A 16,352-nucleotide genomic window follows, 5' to 3' on the forward strand; every position below is an offset into this window, starting at 1 on the left:
TTTAATTTCCTACAGGGCCAAGATCTTAATTTCAGATTTCCTTGGCAGCAAAAGAGGAATTGTTGTTTCAAAACATGAGAATTAAAAGGATAAAGGTAAGAAGGAGTCATAAACCTGCTTTCAACTAGGCAAGACATGTATACAATGGAAACTTATGGTTTCTAAATAAAGCTCCTCCAAGTAGAGATGAGTTTTAGACAATACGGACTAAGATGATACAGCAGGAAAAAAAGAAGAATCTAGAATCTCACAGAGAACTACATTCAAAGTATATCAGCATGTAGTATCCTCTATATAGACTCTGAACAATCTTACTGAATTTGTCTTCATTAAGGCAAGGATAAACTCACTGTAACTGACGTATGTGTTAGGGAAGAAATAAATAGGTCACAAACAAAAAAATATTTTTCTTAAAATTATTTGGCATGAACTCCTCCCTGCTATGACAGAATTATTTGAAAGTTTTGAAATAATTGAGATTCTTCTGTGGAAACAAAGGAACATTGTCGGAAAATATGTCAATAAAATTAGAGCTAAAAAGTCATAAACCTCTATAGAAAAGGCATAACAAGAAACTATAATGAACTATGCTACCGTTTATTACTTATTTTGAGTCACTTTATAAGAAATAAATTTGGTTTGGGTGTTTGCAACAGCATAAGAGCTTTATGTGGGTATAGTGATTCTGAACCTGCAAGGTATTGAAAGGTCTCAGCTCCTTGTAACTTTTATAATATTAGTGCTAATTCAATTTTTTCTTAGGAGACATTTGACATCTAATAGTATCAGCTCAGATTTACATAGAAGCCTCATTATGAAATGAATTTTAATCAATTATGTAAATATTTCTACTGTCTCATGGCTGTAATTACTTCAAATGTACAATTTAGTAGAAAAAAATGAAAAATGGCCATTGTCTTTGAAACAGAAGTTATATGTTCAGTATCTAAATGACTTTAATAACCAATATGATCAGAAAGTAACAGAGATTAAGAGTATTTGTATATTACTCATTTAGTCATGTCTGAGAAAAGAAAATTCTGATTTCCTAGCAATACAACCAAATATTTGGTAATTATACAAACAGAAACAGAATCTAAATGATAACAGACTATCAGAAATGGTTTTGTATGGGTTTTTCATAGCATCACTGAATCCTGATCTGCAAATGCAACAGTATTCAAAGTCAAACAGACTGTTAGTGTAAAAAGTACCATTCTTCTCATTCAGAAAGCAGAAGTATATCAGGGATTCTGAAATGTCCTTAGGAACTCAGGCAGCATCCTGACTGGATTTCCCTCTAGGTTGGACCACCTTCAAAAGAATTCTTCCATACACTAGTTAATTGAAACTCTCAACTTATTTTTGAGAATTTTTTTTGTTCATGTCAAAATCTATTTCAAATGAAGTGCAAAAGATGAAGAAATTCATATAGCTTCCTCATTAAGTTTAGCAGACTTTTCAAAACCCCTCAAGCATTTTCCAAAAAAGTTGTGAATAAAGGTACAATGCATTGAAAGGAATATAAAAAGAACTCTGCAAAAGGGAATATAAAAATATACGGATGACTGTAAGAAAAAAGTAAGGCTGATAGGACAGCTAATCTTTGCCATTGGCCAGAGGTGACTGCAAAAAATATCATCTCACTGAGATAGCAAAGAGCCAATTAACTCAAGCTCCTGTGCTCGGGAAAGATTGCAGAAATTGTACAGAACAATCCGACATGGCAACACTGCGTAATCTCTTAAAGTGCTATGCACAGTTGATTTGAAATTCTTATGGTTATATTCAAAGATTTGAATCATCATTTTCAGATAACATTGAAGTCCTAAACATTTTCCTAAAGAATGACTGTAAAACACATTTTGATAAAAAATGGACACGTCTTTATAGTTCAGTGAATAGTCTGAGCTATACTTTCTATGAGCAATGACGTATGCAACACATTTTTTTAATATAATACATATCATTTATCTTTTTATCATTCATCATTTCATAAAGTTTAAGCTCTGAGAGAAGTTACTAATCATCCAATATCACAAACAAGTTTCATTCAAGTCACCTGCAGAAGAGACCCATTTTAAGCTCATGTATAAGTACATGGGGGAGAAGTTAGGATGAAGATGCTTAGAAAACACAGTTAAGTATAGAATGAAGTGAAACACTGAAAACTGAATTCAGTTGACAACTACACTTGTGATCTACTGGCTGCAATGCCATAATTTCAGAGATTTTTCTCTGAAATCATAATTCAAAGAGAACTTTGATTCTGCATCACTCTTTGAATAGTATCGTTCAACATTCATAAGTCAAATGGCACATCAAAGCAAAACTGGTACACATGCATGCATTTTCAACTCTCAGACCATGAATTTAACCCGGCAAGAATCTCAGCACTGCACACACAGTTCTTTACTTACTCTCCTACCTTCCCCAAGGAAATATGGGAGAGAATCGGGAAAACAAAACAACAAAGTAGATCTTGTGGGATGAGATAAAAGCTGTTTAGTAGGACACACATAACAAAGAAAAAAATACGTAACAGCAATTTTGATCATATAAATGTGCAGGTGATGCACAAGGAGTTGCTCACCACCCACTGGTTGATGCCCAGCCAGTCCCCAAGCCCAGCCTGGTGTTTTTTTGCATGCTGCCATATGGTATGGAATATTCCTTTGTCCAATTGAGTTCCATCCTCTCCTAGCTCCTTGTGCCCTCCAACCAAGCCTTTGCTGGCAGGGCATCACATGAACCTGTAAAACTGAAATGTCCTTGCACTTGTATACAGCAACATCTAAAACAGTCTGTTATCAATAGTGTTTTTTATCCAAAAGATGAAACATAGCATCTTACCAGACATTATGAAGGAAAAAATCAACTCTGTCTCAGCTGTAACAAGGACAACAAAATAGCAATATTAAGACAGTAGAGGTTCCAGAATTTAGTGATCTTCTCCTGTTTTGTCTACACTTTTTGTTTAAAGGAAGAACAAATTTTAACTATTGTCTTTCAAATAACTTGAAAGGAGTCTTCCAACTTCAATAATTCTGTGATTCTCTACCCTAATTTTTCTCATTCGGACATCTCAGAACAAAATGGGAATAACTAAAACAAGGAGTTAGTTTCACTTCATTTAGCAAATGACAATGAAAAATGTCTATTTGCGTAAAACACTCTTCAGTCAGGGTATATATTTTTGATACAGCATATTGCAGAGTTGATGTTTGAGAGTTAAGCATGTGTCACATTCAAGAAGATAATTGAATTAATCACTGTTGGCTTATGTAAACAACTACTTATCAAAAAAATATGTCTACAATGCAACAAAAAATGTGTTTTGTCCAAGATATCAACAGGCCGTTGTTATGTTTGGTAGCACTGTCAAACTCCTATTGCTAAGCTTTTGTCACTAGAGCTATTTATGGTGATAAAAAATATCTAGGAGAAAAGCATGGTCTAGAGGGAGATTTTTCAAATTCTTAGTCTAGAAAGAAAGGAAGGCTTTTTGTTCAATTCTCTATAAGTACACACCCACAGGCAAAAATTACACTTGAAATTATTCATTAAAAAAAAGAGAATTTGAGAAATGCATAGCAACTGAAACAAAATTTTAGAGTGGAAATCTCAAGATAACTTCAACTAGAGTCATCATTATGGTGCTGGTTAACATTCCACATTAATAGAGATACTGCAATTACCTCCTTTGAATGAATATCTCTGAACCAGCCAGATATAACTGAAACACAGTTCTAATGAGCCATATGCAAATCTCATTATTCTGTGATACTGGTTGAGATAATGAGTAGCCTAGATTTATGTGGTATAATGCTTTGCACAAAGAATTTTCTTTCAGGATAATACTGGGCATATTTCAGAAATAGTTGAACACATAGGGGTATATTACGGATTTTCACTTTTCTTCTAACAAGTACTAACAACCATTCTGACTCATCAATGCAATTATTTGATGCAAATAGCTTATTTACATCCAAGAAGATTACATGATTAATGAAAAAAATAAAATGAAATGAATGCAAAATTTTTAGATTTCATTTTTCTCTTGACTAAAACTTCTGAAAGAATGAAGTGTCTTATTGCAATAGAGAAATTTTTCTACCCCCTCTTCCAGTTAACTTTCATAAAGGTCATGTTCTGGTAACAAATCATCTGCTTCTAGGAATCAGAAAGCATATGAAAATCAACAAGCTTTCAGTTTATCCTGGTTCTGATATAATATTAATGCTGAATCTCCATTTACACAGAAGCCCTAGTCAGAATTGGAGAAATGTCAGATGGAATAGTCTGCTTATCCAAGTCATCAAAAAAGGCTGATGGGACCAGTTATTCCCTGAGATCACTGAAGAGATTGGTTAGACCACAAACCTGAGGATGAAAGATAAGACAATGAAAAAACTGTCCCCTGAATGTCAGGTATGCTAAAGGAGTGATGGCTGAGAAGAGGTAGCACTACCTGTGAGAAGCAGGGAGGAGAGAATCTCTGTAGAATTTTGCATACTATGTTTTAAAGGGACTGTTAGAATGTGGGAGACGCTAGGGTATTCAGGAAGGACTAAAGGTGGAAAAAGGGAGGGGTTAAAGGACTGGGGAGGAATAAGCATAGGAAAATAGAGGGAAAAGGGGGTAAAAGTGGTTGGTTGAGCTTGAAGAGTCTCTTGATGAGTGTGCTTCTCTAACATAGCCCTATGCTTGATGCTACAATTTATGTTATATTCTGCAGGAGAAGGAGAACTGTGAGGAAAACACAAGCCTGCATAATTATTTCAGGAAGAAAAGGGGAAAAGAAAGAGGAAATCAAAAAGGAAAAAGGGGAAAAAGAGAAGAAGGAATAGGGAAGAGAAGAGTTGGAAATTAGACCCTGATTAATACAGCACTGAGAGGTTCATAAGTATTTTTACACAGAACAACTACTTGTTTATATAATTACCATAAGAAAGTAAATATTTTGGGCACTATGTAAATGCAGAGACATAGTTTTTTACTTATTTCCTTTACCAAAAACTATAAAGAAATGTATCTAAATAAGCTTCTTTAGACTTCAACAGACAAAATAGACATAGGAGAAATATGCAAAAATATGAAGAAGAGTAGAAATTGCCATAAAATCAGGGCACTGAGATCTGAGGTCTGAATAAGGAGGACATTGCATGTGGGGAAAATAGGACAGAGCAAACTTTAAACATATCAGATGGGAAGCATAAAAAGAGCTGGCACAGAGTATGCAACATGATCTCTGAAACTACTCACAGTAACATATTTGAAGTTCTATGATGGATTCTACTCTAGGATATTCACTGCTATGTGTCAATAAGCAAATAGGCAGCCCACCTGATGGAGAGCTCCAACAATTTTCCGTGCTTCTTGGTAGACTGTCTCAGCGCTCCAGTGGCTGTTGATGGTTTTGAGGGCCTGGGCCAGGCGGTTGTGCTCTCTCAGCCACAGTGTGTGCATGGCTGTCAATGATGTGACCTCACTCGATCGGCTGTCCCCAGCCATAAAGCATTCAATCCTTTCATCTTCACTTTCATTTGAGTCCTGTGCACAAGGTGATGGAACCCGGTCTGTAAAAGGCAGGTATTCATGACCATTATCATGATATTTATTGTTGACTTTGAGAAGGCCTTCTTCACTTGTTAAATTCCTCAGCTTGTTTTCAACAGTGGAAGTGCTCCCATAGACAGTAGAAGCATCAATGAAAGAGGTTAAGCCATTGATCTGTTGTCTTGGATTTAGTGCTGATAGATTTCCAAAGAGAATACTGTGATCACCAGTGCCACATGTAGGAGATGAGCGATAGAAGGGCAGGCAATCCATGCCTTCGGATAATGTGTCATTGGTTGTTACCTGTATAACAAAACCATAGAATTTCTGAGCTGAAGGCAACACAGATGTTCAATTAAGTTTTGCATAAGTATTTCTACCCATGGTCTCCTTTTCCAGTTGTTTCCCAGGTCTAATGTAAGGATGTGACATTCTCTAAACTCATAGAGATGGTCTTCTCTCTCCTCAGATTTAAGTGAAAAGATGTTTCAACAACTTTCAAGAAAATACAGAAATAAATTAAAACGTTTGCTCTATTTAGATCAAATTACTGATGTTATATCTTTTGAGTAGTTCTATGCCTGAATTAGCCCATTTTCACATTTAAAATTCATCACAGAATGTATCACAGTGGAGATGTGAACATCTGGTCAAATAATGTTCTGCTGAGCACCAAATGAAACAGGAGGTTTACATGTGTACATAAAAAAGTAATGAAGAGTTTCAATGCCTGCAGTAGCATGCCATAAGAGCACTGTTTCAATACTCAATTTTAATCAGGTGACAAAACTAAAGAAGGCATACATAATTATTCACTCTGCCTTCTGCTGGTCCCACAAGCATTCTCCTACATTATTTTATGGGTTCGGCTTTTCTTAGAAGTTTTAAATCATAGTTATAGAGACTTTCGAGTTGGAAGAGACACTTCTCTCCTGCGGTGAAGAGGGACACGGACACCTACATCTAGATCAGGTTGCTCAGAGCCCCATTCAGCCTGACCTTTTTGACTGTCTTTATGAAAAGCAAAGAATGCTCTACTCCTCACAAGCAAAAGCCTTTCCAGTGCTTTGAACCTCAGGCAGCCAAGATGATCAGATGATTGGTGATCCAATGTTTCTCCACTAGTCAGCATGGATATAGGCTATTGCTCAGTCAGCTACTCCAAATTCAGGTAAAGAGCATGGGTGAGATGTGTGGAAATTATCTAATGGAATCTTGCGATACAAGTAAGGGCATGAGGGAAGAATGCAACCCAAATCAAACAGCTGGAAGGTTTGCCACTGGTGAACATACAGAAAGGTATGTGAATAGTTTAAAGGCTGTAGGAACTGTAGAAGACATGTTGGAAGGTGAGAGAGAAATGGAAGAAAGAAAGACTTTATGTGCACCATATGATATTTAAGAGGAAGACTCAGATAAGCAATTTTATTTCAAAGAACAGAGTTCATAACTAAATAAAAAATCACCAGGTTTCAAAATGACTAAAATGTATCTTCATTGTCAAATGCATATTTGACATTAGGAACTTTGTTTTGTTTTGTTTTGTTTCTGAAAAATATATTATTTCCAAATGGTAATAGCTCTCCATTGTGCAACAACGAGTCATAGCAGTGAGTTAGTTCCAGGAGTTTTAGAAAGATTAATATCAATTTAAAATGTTACCAAATGATGGATTCTGAGTTTTGTGGAATATAAAACTTTTTTTTTAACCAACTGGTCAACATGAAATAGGTATAGAAAGCACTAAATCTGCTTCAATATCTGAAAATAAAATTGTCTTCAAATAATCAACTAATAGTAAATGAATATTTTGTGTGGAAGTGTGAGCAAATCGTTTTCCTTTGCATTATATTTTCTTGCTGTTCACATTTGAAAACTCCTTGGCAGAATACTGTTAATACTGCAGATGTTATATGAAATAATTTCTTCTTCGTACTTCTAAAAACAAAGGGACTACTCATTGAATTGGGAATAAAATATCAGACAACTTTGGAATAGAATTAATGAGTTTCACTTAACAAAAACCTTACCTCACTTATTATACCAAGTAATTTTCTTACTACTGAAAACTTGTGGCAGCAGGAATTGATATCAATAAAACATTTAGGTTAAGAAAGGATTTTGTATGTTTTTAGTTTTGTTTGGTGAAGAACTTCTACAAATATTCCTACATGTTAGGTACCAACAAATTTAAGTAGGTTAGTTTTGAGGGAAATACCTAATTTATTATCATTTTTCTTTTCTTCACTGATTACTAAAGTCAGTAATTTTACTCCCTTGGATTTGCCATGTAGTGTTTTTCCCTATGTTTATGTCTCTTTCTACTATTGTGGCTTCTTTTTCTCTTCAGTTGGTAATATAAGCAGGAAGATCATTTCACAGTACAGACACCTGAACTCAACAGCCACAGTGTAGTATGTATTTGAGTGCCTCTAGCTTCTAGTTAAGAGGAAAGCCTGGAAGAAATCAGGTATAATTGGGAAAAATGTAAGAGTTGCCTTTAAGTTGTTGAGCAGTGTGGCTCACAGCAAAACATATCAACAGTGAATGAAGTGAATAATCTTCGGTTAACTGCCTTTGCAATTTCAATTCAAATTGCTCTGTGCCCCAGTGGAGAAAAGCAGCAGTAATGAGCATTAAGGGACTGCAGAACTGTATAATGTAGTCTTCCCTTTTCATGGGATAAACAGCATGCAGCCAGCAGCTGAATGTGCAAATAAGAGATTCCTTATGTTATTATTCAAATTACATCAGAAATAATCAGAGAAAATTAAAAGTTTTTTTCCTTCTGAAATGATTATAGAATAACATTTTTGTTCAGTACTAAATTAATATCTTTTTTTTTCCTGTCCTTGTATAATTCTAAGGGGAAAAATATCAGAAATAAATCCATCTCTGGCCACAATAGTTTTCCAGGTACAGCTGCATGCTGATTGAAACCGAATAAATGTTAACAGTTATGCATAGTAGAATCTGCTTACAGTGAAATTTTTCAATGTTTAGGAATCAGTAATTGTTTCAGGAAACCACAATTTCTAGGTAGATACTGGATACTCACTCTGCTGGCTGTCTAATACACAGACTGATCTTTTCTTAGCTAGGACAGGAACTTGCCATATTATATAACACCTTTGTTTCTCCCTTTCTTTTCCAGCTTCTCTGTAGCTGATCTAACCAAATGAAAGCATTTCAGGATCATATCTTATTATATTTATGTGCTATGCCTATCTTAATATCAACAATATAATTATTATTGAATAAAAACAGTAGTTCTCCTCTGAAAGTCTTTCTAATGTTTCACTGTGTCTCAGCTCTAGCCTAAAACAATCATTGGAAGAATGACAAATTCTCAGCATCCCACTTCCATGTGTCAGGCCTCAAAAAAAGCTAGTTTATTATTATTGTTGTTCATACTGTGGTATTCTAAATAGATAAGTACAGAAACAAGATTAGTACAGGCTCAATGTGAGAATCTCTGAGTGACTCTCTATAGCCTTTATTATGAAATGTCCAGAACAGAAAATCATAATGTTTCCTGCTAACCTATCAATAATTTACTTACACTTGTCATTAATATTAATGCACTTCTGCAAATTTCAATCTGTCTTTGAACTGCATTGTCTCATAACATTTTCCAGACACCTTTCCTAATTTGCACAGTCAAGAGCTGCCTTTCTCAAGTGAAAGCCCTGGAGTGGTCATATGGCTGAGCACATTTGTCTTCTCATGTGTTTGAATTTTCCCTTGGGTGCCCCTGTTCTAGATACACTGAAAGAGTGCAAACAGCAGCCTCTGTGTTCACATTGTTGGATAATACCTCATCGGTTTCAATACCTCTGGAAAGCAGCTGCAGTATCTTCATATAAAAAATGAATACATGAAAGTAAACATAGTTGTTTTCCAAATATTTGCCAGGTAGATGTTAGCTTTACTGAAGACTTGACAAAAGTGCTCATACTAGATATATAATACTAAATATATAATAAAAACAAAAGAACCACCATCCTCATATCTGTCCTTCTTTAAGCGCGAATAACAGCGGAACAAAAAGAGGCTGAAAATTAATGGAACTATAGTAAAGTAATGAATTCAGAAGTCAGAAACCTTATCTAAAACAGGATTGCATCTGAATTTCTTTATTTTTCTTTCCCGTGGCCATTCTGGCTATCAGACACTGAATCCCAAGGGTGATCAAGAGTTCTGTTATGACCCCACTCCTCTGGTAGGCTATATAATACTGTGCAAGAGCAGCTTCTGGGCCAGATTCATAGCTAACTTTAGGACATACACATGTAATTTGTCTTCACAGCAAACTGAAACACACTCGGTGATGAAACTCTTCACAACTACAAGATAGAAACAGGACTTATGCCCTTTGTTTACAACTTTTCTTATACAGCAAAGTTACTGGTATATGGATAACACTAGCTTTGGAGTCCTTTCTAGAAAATCCCTTAAACTGCCTTCCTTTTTGAGCTGATGGGGTTTCTAGGCAGCTTAAACGAGTCAGAGATCAATGACTAGATACCCATGGTTCCTGTGATTCATGTTTGATTCAAAGAACACTATGAGCCAGTTCTCAATTTAAAAGTCTGATCACTAATTATTTTTTATGAGTATGAGGACTCTTACTTTCACATGAGAATGAGGGCTTTTTGAAGTTAAAGATCAGTATTGGTTGTACATATGGCACGTAGAAAAACAAGAATCATAGTCTTTCAAAGATTTCTGCAGTTGTATATCTATGGTATAGTAAGTAAACCATATTTTAAAAATGGGATACAATATGTAATCATATTCTGTCATATGGTGGCTTCACCCTCTACCTCTTTCATCAGGTCACGTGAAGCGCTGCTTATCAGGGATGGGCTTTCTGCCCTAGCTTGTCCTAATAAAGGAATGGGAATATTTCTGTGATTATTAATTAAGAGCATAAAGACAGGAAATCATATACTAGCCAAAGATGTAAATTTGAGCCAGATAGAAATCTGTCCATTTTTGTCATTGTGGCTAAATCAGGTTAACCAGTCACTCATACATTAAATACTTAAGATGTGATTTGAGAATTTGACTCCCTAAGACATCTGTGTTCTTTCTGAACACTCTCAAGCTATGTCTGCTGACTTTCAATAGTCCAAATCTCTTAGAGAGAATAAATTTACCTGACTGTGGTAAAAATGCAGGCAGTCATCAATTTCACTTAACACTCCTTAGGGATTATCTCACTGACTGGAAGATGAGCCACCTTTCTACACAGGGCCTAATTCAGTTCTCTTAACAGTCAGAAGAATATTTTTGTGTTTAATTGAAGTGGAATGAGGCACTTATATCAAAAGGAGACTCTGGTACACTCATCAGTTACATTTTGATGTGGGAAAAGAGTTTTCGACTCTGATGGAACTTGCACACTATGCAAACTTCAGTGCATAAAGAAGCTGATCAGTAATTAAGCTCCAGCCCAAAGAAAAGTAATTTACGTTGCTCTGAACACAAATTCATGCATCAATTTAAGGGTTATGATAAACATAACCCTCCTGCAGAATAAAGTAATGGTCTGTGTTTTGAGAAACAAAAAATGTATTTTGACTTTGCCACTTGCTTTTCTTTTTTTTTGAGTGAAAGAACGCTTACACTTTCAAATCAATTGGCGAGATAGAATTCTATATTTATACCAGTTTATGTTCTTTCCAATTCCCTAACAAGCTTTGAATTCAAATTTTCCATCTATACAAAGCAAAGATGTGATGTATGTAAATTTCAGCAACCCCTTGCAGACTGTTTTATACATATATTGAAATGTTACTTTAAAAACAAAAGTATTTTATATAATATTTTATATAATATTAAAGACGGCACTTTAAAAACATAATTATTTCTTATCTATTTCTCTATTCTCTGTGATAGAATTCAGAACGTTGATGCATGAAAACAATAATACTGGGGGAGACATAAAGTTTCTCTGCAACATAAACTTGAGAAGTAGAAAAATATATTTGTACTAAGTACTGTAGCTGTAGTTTGTTATCTCTGTAAAGCAATTTAAATCTGTACCTGTTTCATGTTATAATTACACTGTATATCAATACTTCTATCACCATCTGCTGTACTGTTGGTGGTCTACCAGTTTCCTTTGCAATTATTTTAGCATATGTATGTCTCTAATGTATTTTACATTATTCACTTGTCTAGAACCTGGAGTTTGTCTTGAAGAAATTCATTTAAAGTCTTACCTTTATCGGAAAGCATGGATTTTGTCTTTCACATGTCATCTGACACTCCTTTCCTGTAAAAAAGCTGGTTCTACTTATGCTCTGAGGTGTGAATGAAATGTCATGGTCTATGTACTGTCCCCACACCATAATGATGTCAGAATATAGGTTGTCTTCGGTGACAGCCTCATTAGATGCGTGAATTATCTTCCTTGTCACCTCTCGAACCTGGGAAAAGAACTAATTTACCTTGAGCATCAAGCAGTTCTTCTCACAATCTGATAAAACAGTACAATCAGGATGAACAGTAATAAAAGGTATCTTTTCCCACACCCCCTCCTTGGAATACTTCAGATTGCAGAGTACTTTTAATGGCTTGCTTGAAGAAAAGAAAAAAAAAAGAAAACAAAACCAAAATCTGACAGTGTTCTGTTCAGGAGCTGAAACACTGGTGCCCAATGCAGATTAAGATGTTTCAGTTAAGTTTCCTATGTATTTGCCAAATGATCTGTGTATCTTTGATTTGTTCCTTCCCAGAGAATTTTGCAAACCTTGTGCTTTTCTTTATTCTGCCTATAAGTTTTCTTTCTATTTTTTTGTTTTCTTTTCCTTTAACAAATGGATTCTGCTGAGCAACCTCTGATCAGCATGGATACGCAGCGGTTCTGGCCTGTTCTGAATAAAGAGATTATTTTATGCAGCCCAGAAGACGGCATGGTAGCAAATACATGGTAGCTGGAAACTCTGCTTCATTATTCCAGGTAGGGAGAAGCCACAAGTATTTCCTCAATCACTTCTGTGAAAATTACACAGAGATACAGATGCTCTTAGAGGGAACATGTGGAGACACCAGTGCTATATGCTCAGCTGACATTGATTGCTAACTGAAGCCTTTGGAGCAAAATCAGCAGTCAGTTTGATATGATTAGGATATCGATATTATTCACAAATTTTTCCCTCATGCTGCAAAACATTCCATCAATTAGGAGTCAAGCAGTTGAAAGGGCAGCACATAAAGTAGAGTAAAAGTCTGTAATAAATATGAGGGTTATATAATGAATGCATAAGGCAGATATAGTTAAATAGAATCTGTGAGGACAAGAAGCAACATGGGACTTGCTAAGAACACCAAGTCTTTATACTGAAATAGTCAAGGGTAGAGACATATGGCACTCATCAGAAATACAACTCCTTATATCAGTATTCGAATAACTTTCATGGTCACAAGTCTCAAATTTTTTCTTCCAGTTAGGAAGATATTCTAATTGGAGTTAAAGTTTTCAACCATGTTGCATTCTATCACTTTACAATAATTCTCAAGCTTCAAAGAATCATAAAATCATAGAATCATAAAATGGCTTAGGTTGGAAGAGATCTTAAAGATCTGTGAGCTCCCACTCCCTAACATGGGCAGAGTTGCCAATCACTAGATCAGGCTGCATGACCTTATCTGCCCTTGAACGTCTCAGGTTGTATTTATACTTTACATTCACTTTATTTATTAGTTTCTTTTTAAAGATTATGAGTAGTTAGTTAATAGTAAAAAAAAAAAAAAAAAAAAAAAAAAAAAAAAAAAAAAAAAAAAAGATGAAATAATGTAAATGGTGAAAAACAGCTATGGTGAAATGTAAATGTTGAAATGTAAAATGTGAAATGTAAATGGTGAAAAACAGGCACTAGTTTTATCATATCTTCCAATTAAAACAGAGTAGCTTTCTGGTTGTCAGATATGATCAAGTTCTATGAAGCCATATAAGGTTTTTTAAATGTGTTTTAATTCACAAGTATGTACTGTAATGAATCTAAAAATAGGCAGTTTGTAAAGCCTGGAAATTTACTTGTGCAAATGTCAGATTTTCCTCTCCAAGCACTAAATCATGTAGTTTAGAGAGAATGTTATTTAATTAATAACGAGTTGCAGGTGACATTAACACTAAATTCTCTTTTTCATCCTTATTAAACACATGATGGTTAAAATAACAAGATTTTGAGCCCATTAAAAGTCAAGTTTCAAGAAATGATGACAATCCAGGAATAGTAAGTCTAGTTCAAACCATTGTACACTGCAATGGGAATTTTTCACTCAGTCCCCTTCGCAGATACATTTCATTCAAACTCTCCTCCCCGCTATTTACTAAGCATACAGGCTTCAAAGATTTGTAAATACTGCAAAGTCTTCTTAGTTTAGTAAACTGAACTTTCTAAAAAATAAAATTCTGGTTTGATAGTGATATTTTTCAACTAAGGTATGTTATTCAAGGTGGCAACATTGTGTATTTGTACACATATAATACATATAGATTACACGTGTTGTATATGTGGTATATTTATTTAGTCAACAGCCATTCTTGTCCTCCTTTCCTGAATAAGGAGTCATGAAGTCATCAGCAAAATTATGTAGGAACAAAATTCTGGAAATCAAGTGGTGCAACTTTATGTTAGAAGAAGGAAATAGGCTATTTAGAGCTCCAAGAGCATCAAGCTCTTGGCTCTCAGAGATTTCCAATGAGGGATACTCCAGTAGTAGTCTAGTTAGTTTATTGTGACATTTAATTTTTCTCACAGCAAAGCATTTTTCTTATATCAAGAAAAATATGGAGCAACTTGTAGCTGTTGGCTCTTGCTTTGCCAGTGTGCATCACGGTGAAAAAGTACCTTCCTCCTTCTGCAATGCCCTCTTCAGCATGAGAGTACCGTGTCTAGGTCTATCATCTGGTTCCTTTCCTCAAGGCTGAGCAATAACCCTATGTCCACCGGTTGCTCTGCAACTGAAGGGAATCCTGCCTACTCTTTCTATGGTCCAACTTCTTTTGCTGTTTGATTTATAGATGTTAATGGAGGCTTTTTTTTTGTGACAGATACGTTTATGGCCAATGTTTCACTTGGTATACTTTCTAACCAGGGGTAGCTGGACTCCATTGTATCGAATGCTGGGATCCCATCCTCGAGGTTGACTGAGTCCATCTTCATAGGTTGGCGGGAGCCATCTAGCCAAGGCTGTGTTGGATGCTCCCCATCTAGTATGTTCCCTGGGAAAAAAGAAAACCAAAAAAATTGCGCACAAAGAATTTTCACCTCTCAATAATTCTGAATATAAAATAATTGTCAGCCACAGGACAATATTTCATTGTAACAAGATGTTCAGATAATGTTCTTGGCAAAGGAATCAATTATTGGTCTTCAGATATGCCAACATCAATTTAACAAGAAGGGATGCTATCTGACTCATGTTTCTAATTTATGTTGGCTACCTTTTGACATCTTTGAAGTACTTGCCCATGTTCTGACTTCCTGATAATGAAATTACATTCCTATGGAGTCAGAAATACTGTTAAGGGCTTTCGCATTTTTTAAAAGATGCTCGTTCAGAGTGATAGCTTGGGAATCAAGATTTAGGAGAATATGATGGAATCTTACTATAAAAGTGAAGAAAGCTGAAAAGAAAAAATGGGTACTAGTCATACAGAGGTGACCATTTAACAAGATCTCAGAAGAAAGAAGAATTAAAGGAGAATGATGCCTTAAACTGTTGGATTCAGTAGCAGAGCTCTTACTGGTTGTGTCTGGGTTTTTTTTGGGAAGGCCTGTGAACAAGCCTAAGCTCTGCTATGCATTTAGTTGTTAAAATCATCCAGTGATTCTCCAATCAACAACTGGCTGTGCACACCTTAGGATTAGTGCAGGCCAGATTTCTATGCTGCAGTCAGCCTTTTTGGAAGAAGGTAGGAGTGTAAAATGGCCAGACATGAGTTTAAGTGCAAAAGAATGTAGTTAGCATTAAAGTCATCCTTGATTAAATAGTCATGAAATTATTCATGGTCTTTTCATTTATTAGTTCAGTCATTGAGTCTTGGGCTTGACCCAGTTAATTTTCCTACTATCGTGAAAATTTCTATTGCATTTTCCCTAAGAGGAGAATACTTTAGGTTTTTTTAATGTCTGTCAATTTTCTTCACATGATCTGTGCAGTATGTTTTATTATATATTACTAAATATATGATATTAACAAGAAATACAATTTTAGAAATGCATGCATTGATTTCTGACAGTAGAAATATAGCATGTTACAGCAAGTTTATATTTCTATTGAGTACTAAAGAGAGAGCAGTTACTTTATTAATCCTTCATTGATCTTTAGCTCACTGATATGACTCAATTTGCCTAGTAATATGATAGAATAATGCACTTAATTATCCACAATAATTCACATTTGAAGGTTGAAGTATGTTTCAACAAGGCATTCAAATTAGTTACAGTTGATTTATCTTTATTGAAATTGCATAAAATGCTGCACATAGTGTAGTGCTATTTCACTCAATTAAAAATAATGAAATGTTAATTTTGCTGCTTAACTAGTGATTTTTCTCCTGATTGTTTTTATATTGTAGCAGCTCACTGGAACGCTACTTTATTAAAACCCGGCATCTTGGATGCCTTGTTATTATTCTATTAAACATGTTGATGTCTTGGAATCTTGCATGAGTTATAAATGTTTTAACTAGGGTAGATGAAATAATGAGAATTTGGTATCATTATACACATAAAGTAGTCAAATTTGATAATGATTCATTCTGTTTCTGGGAA

The 16,352-nt window shown here is 35.1% G+C and overlaps 1 protein-coding gene across 1 annotated transcript in view; it reads right to left on the reverse strand.

The window, feature by feature from the left end:
• TPO (thyroid peroxidase) overlaps window positions 1–16,352 on the reverse strand; it is a 40,981-nt gene that overhangs the window by 12,500 nt on the left and 12,129 nt on the right. Inside the window, 3 exon segments of the mRNA XM_048936674.1 lie at window positions 5,347–5,862; window positions 11,790–11,996; window positions 14,668–14,797. Of these exon segments, the coding sequence (XP_048792631.1) occupies window positions 5,347–5,862; window positions 11,790–11,996; window positions 14,668–14,797 (853 nt within the window).

Source organism: Lagopus muta, chromosome 2 (genome assembly GCF_023343835.1).
Source record: "Lagopus muta isolate bLagMut1 chromosome 2, bLagMut1 primary, whole genome shotgun sequence".
Classification (NCBI taxonomy): Eukaryota; Metazoa; Chordata; class Aves; order Galliformes; family Phasianidae; genus Lagopus; species Lagopus muta.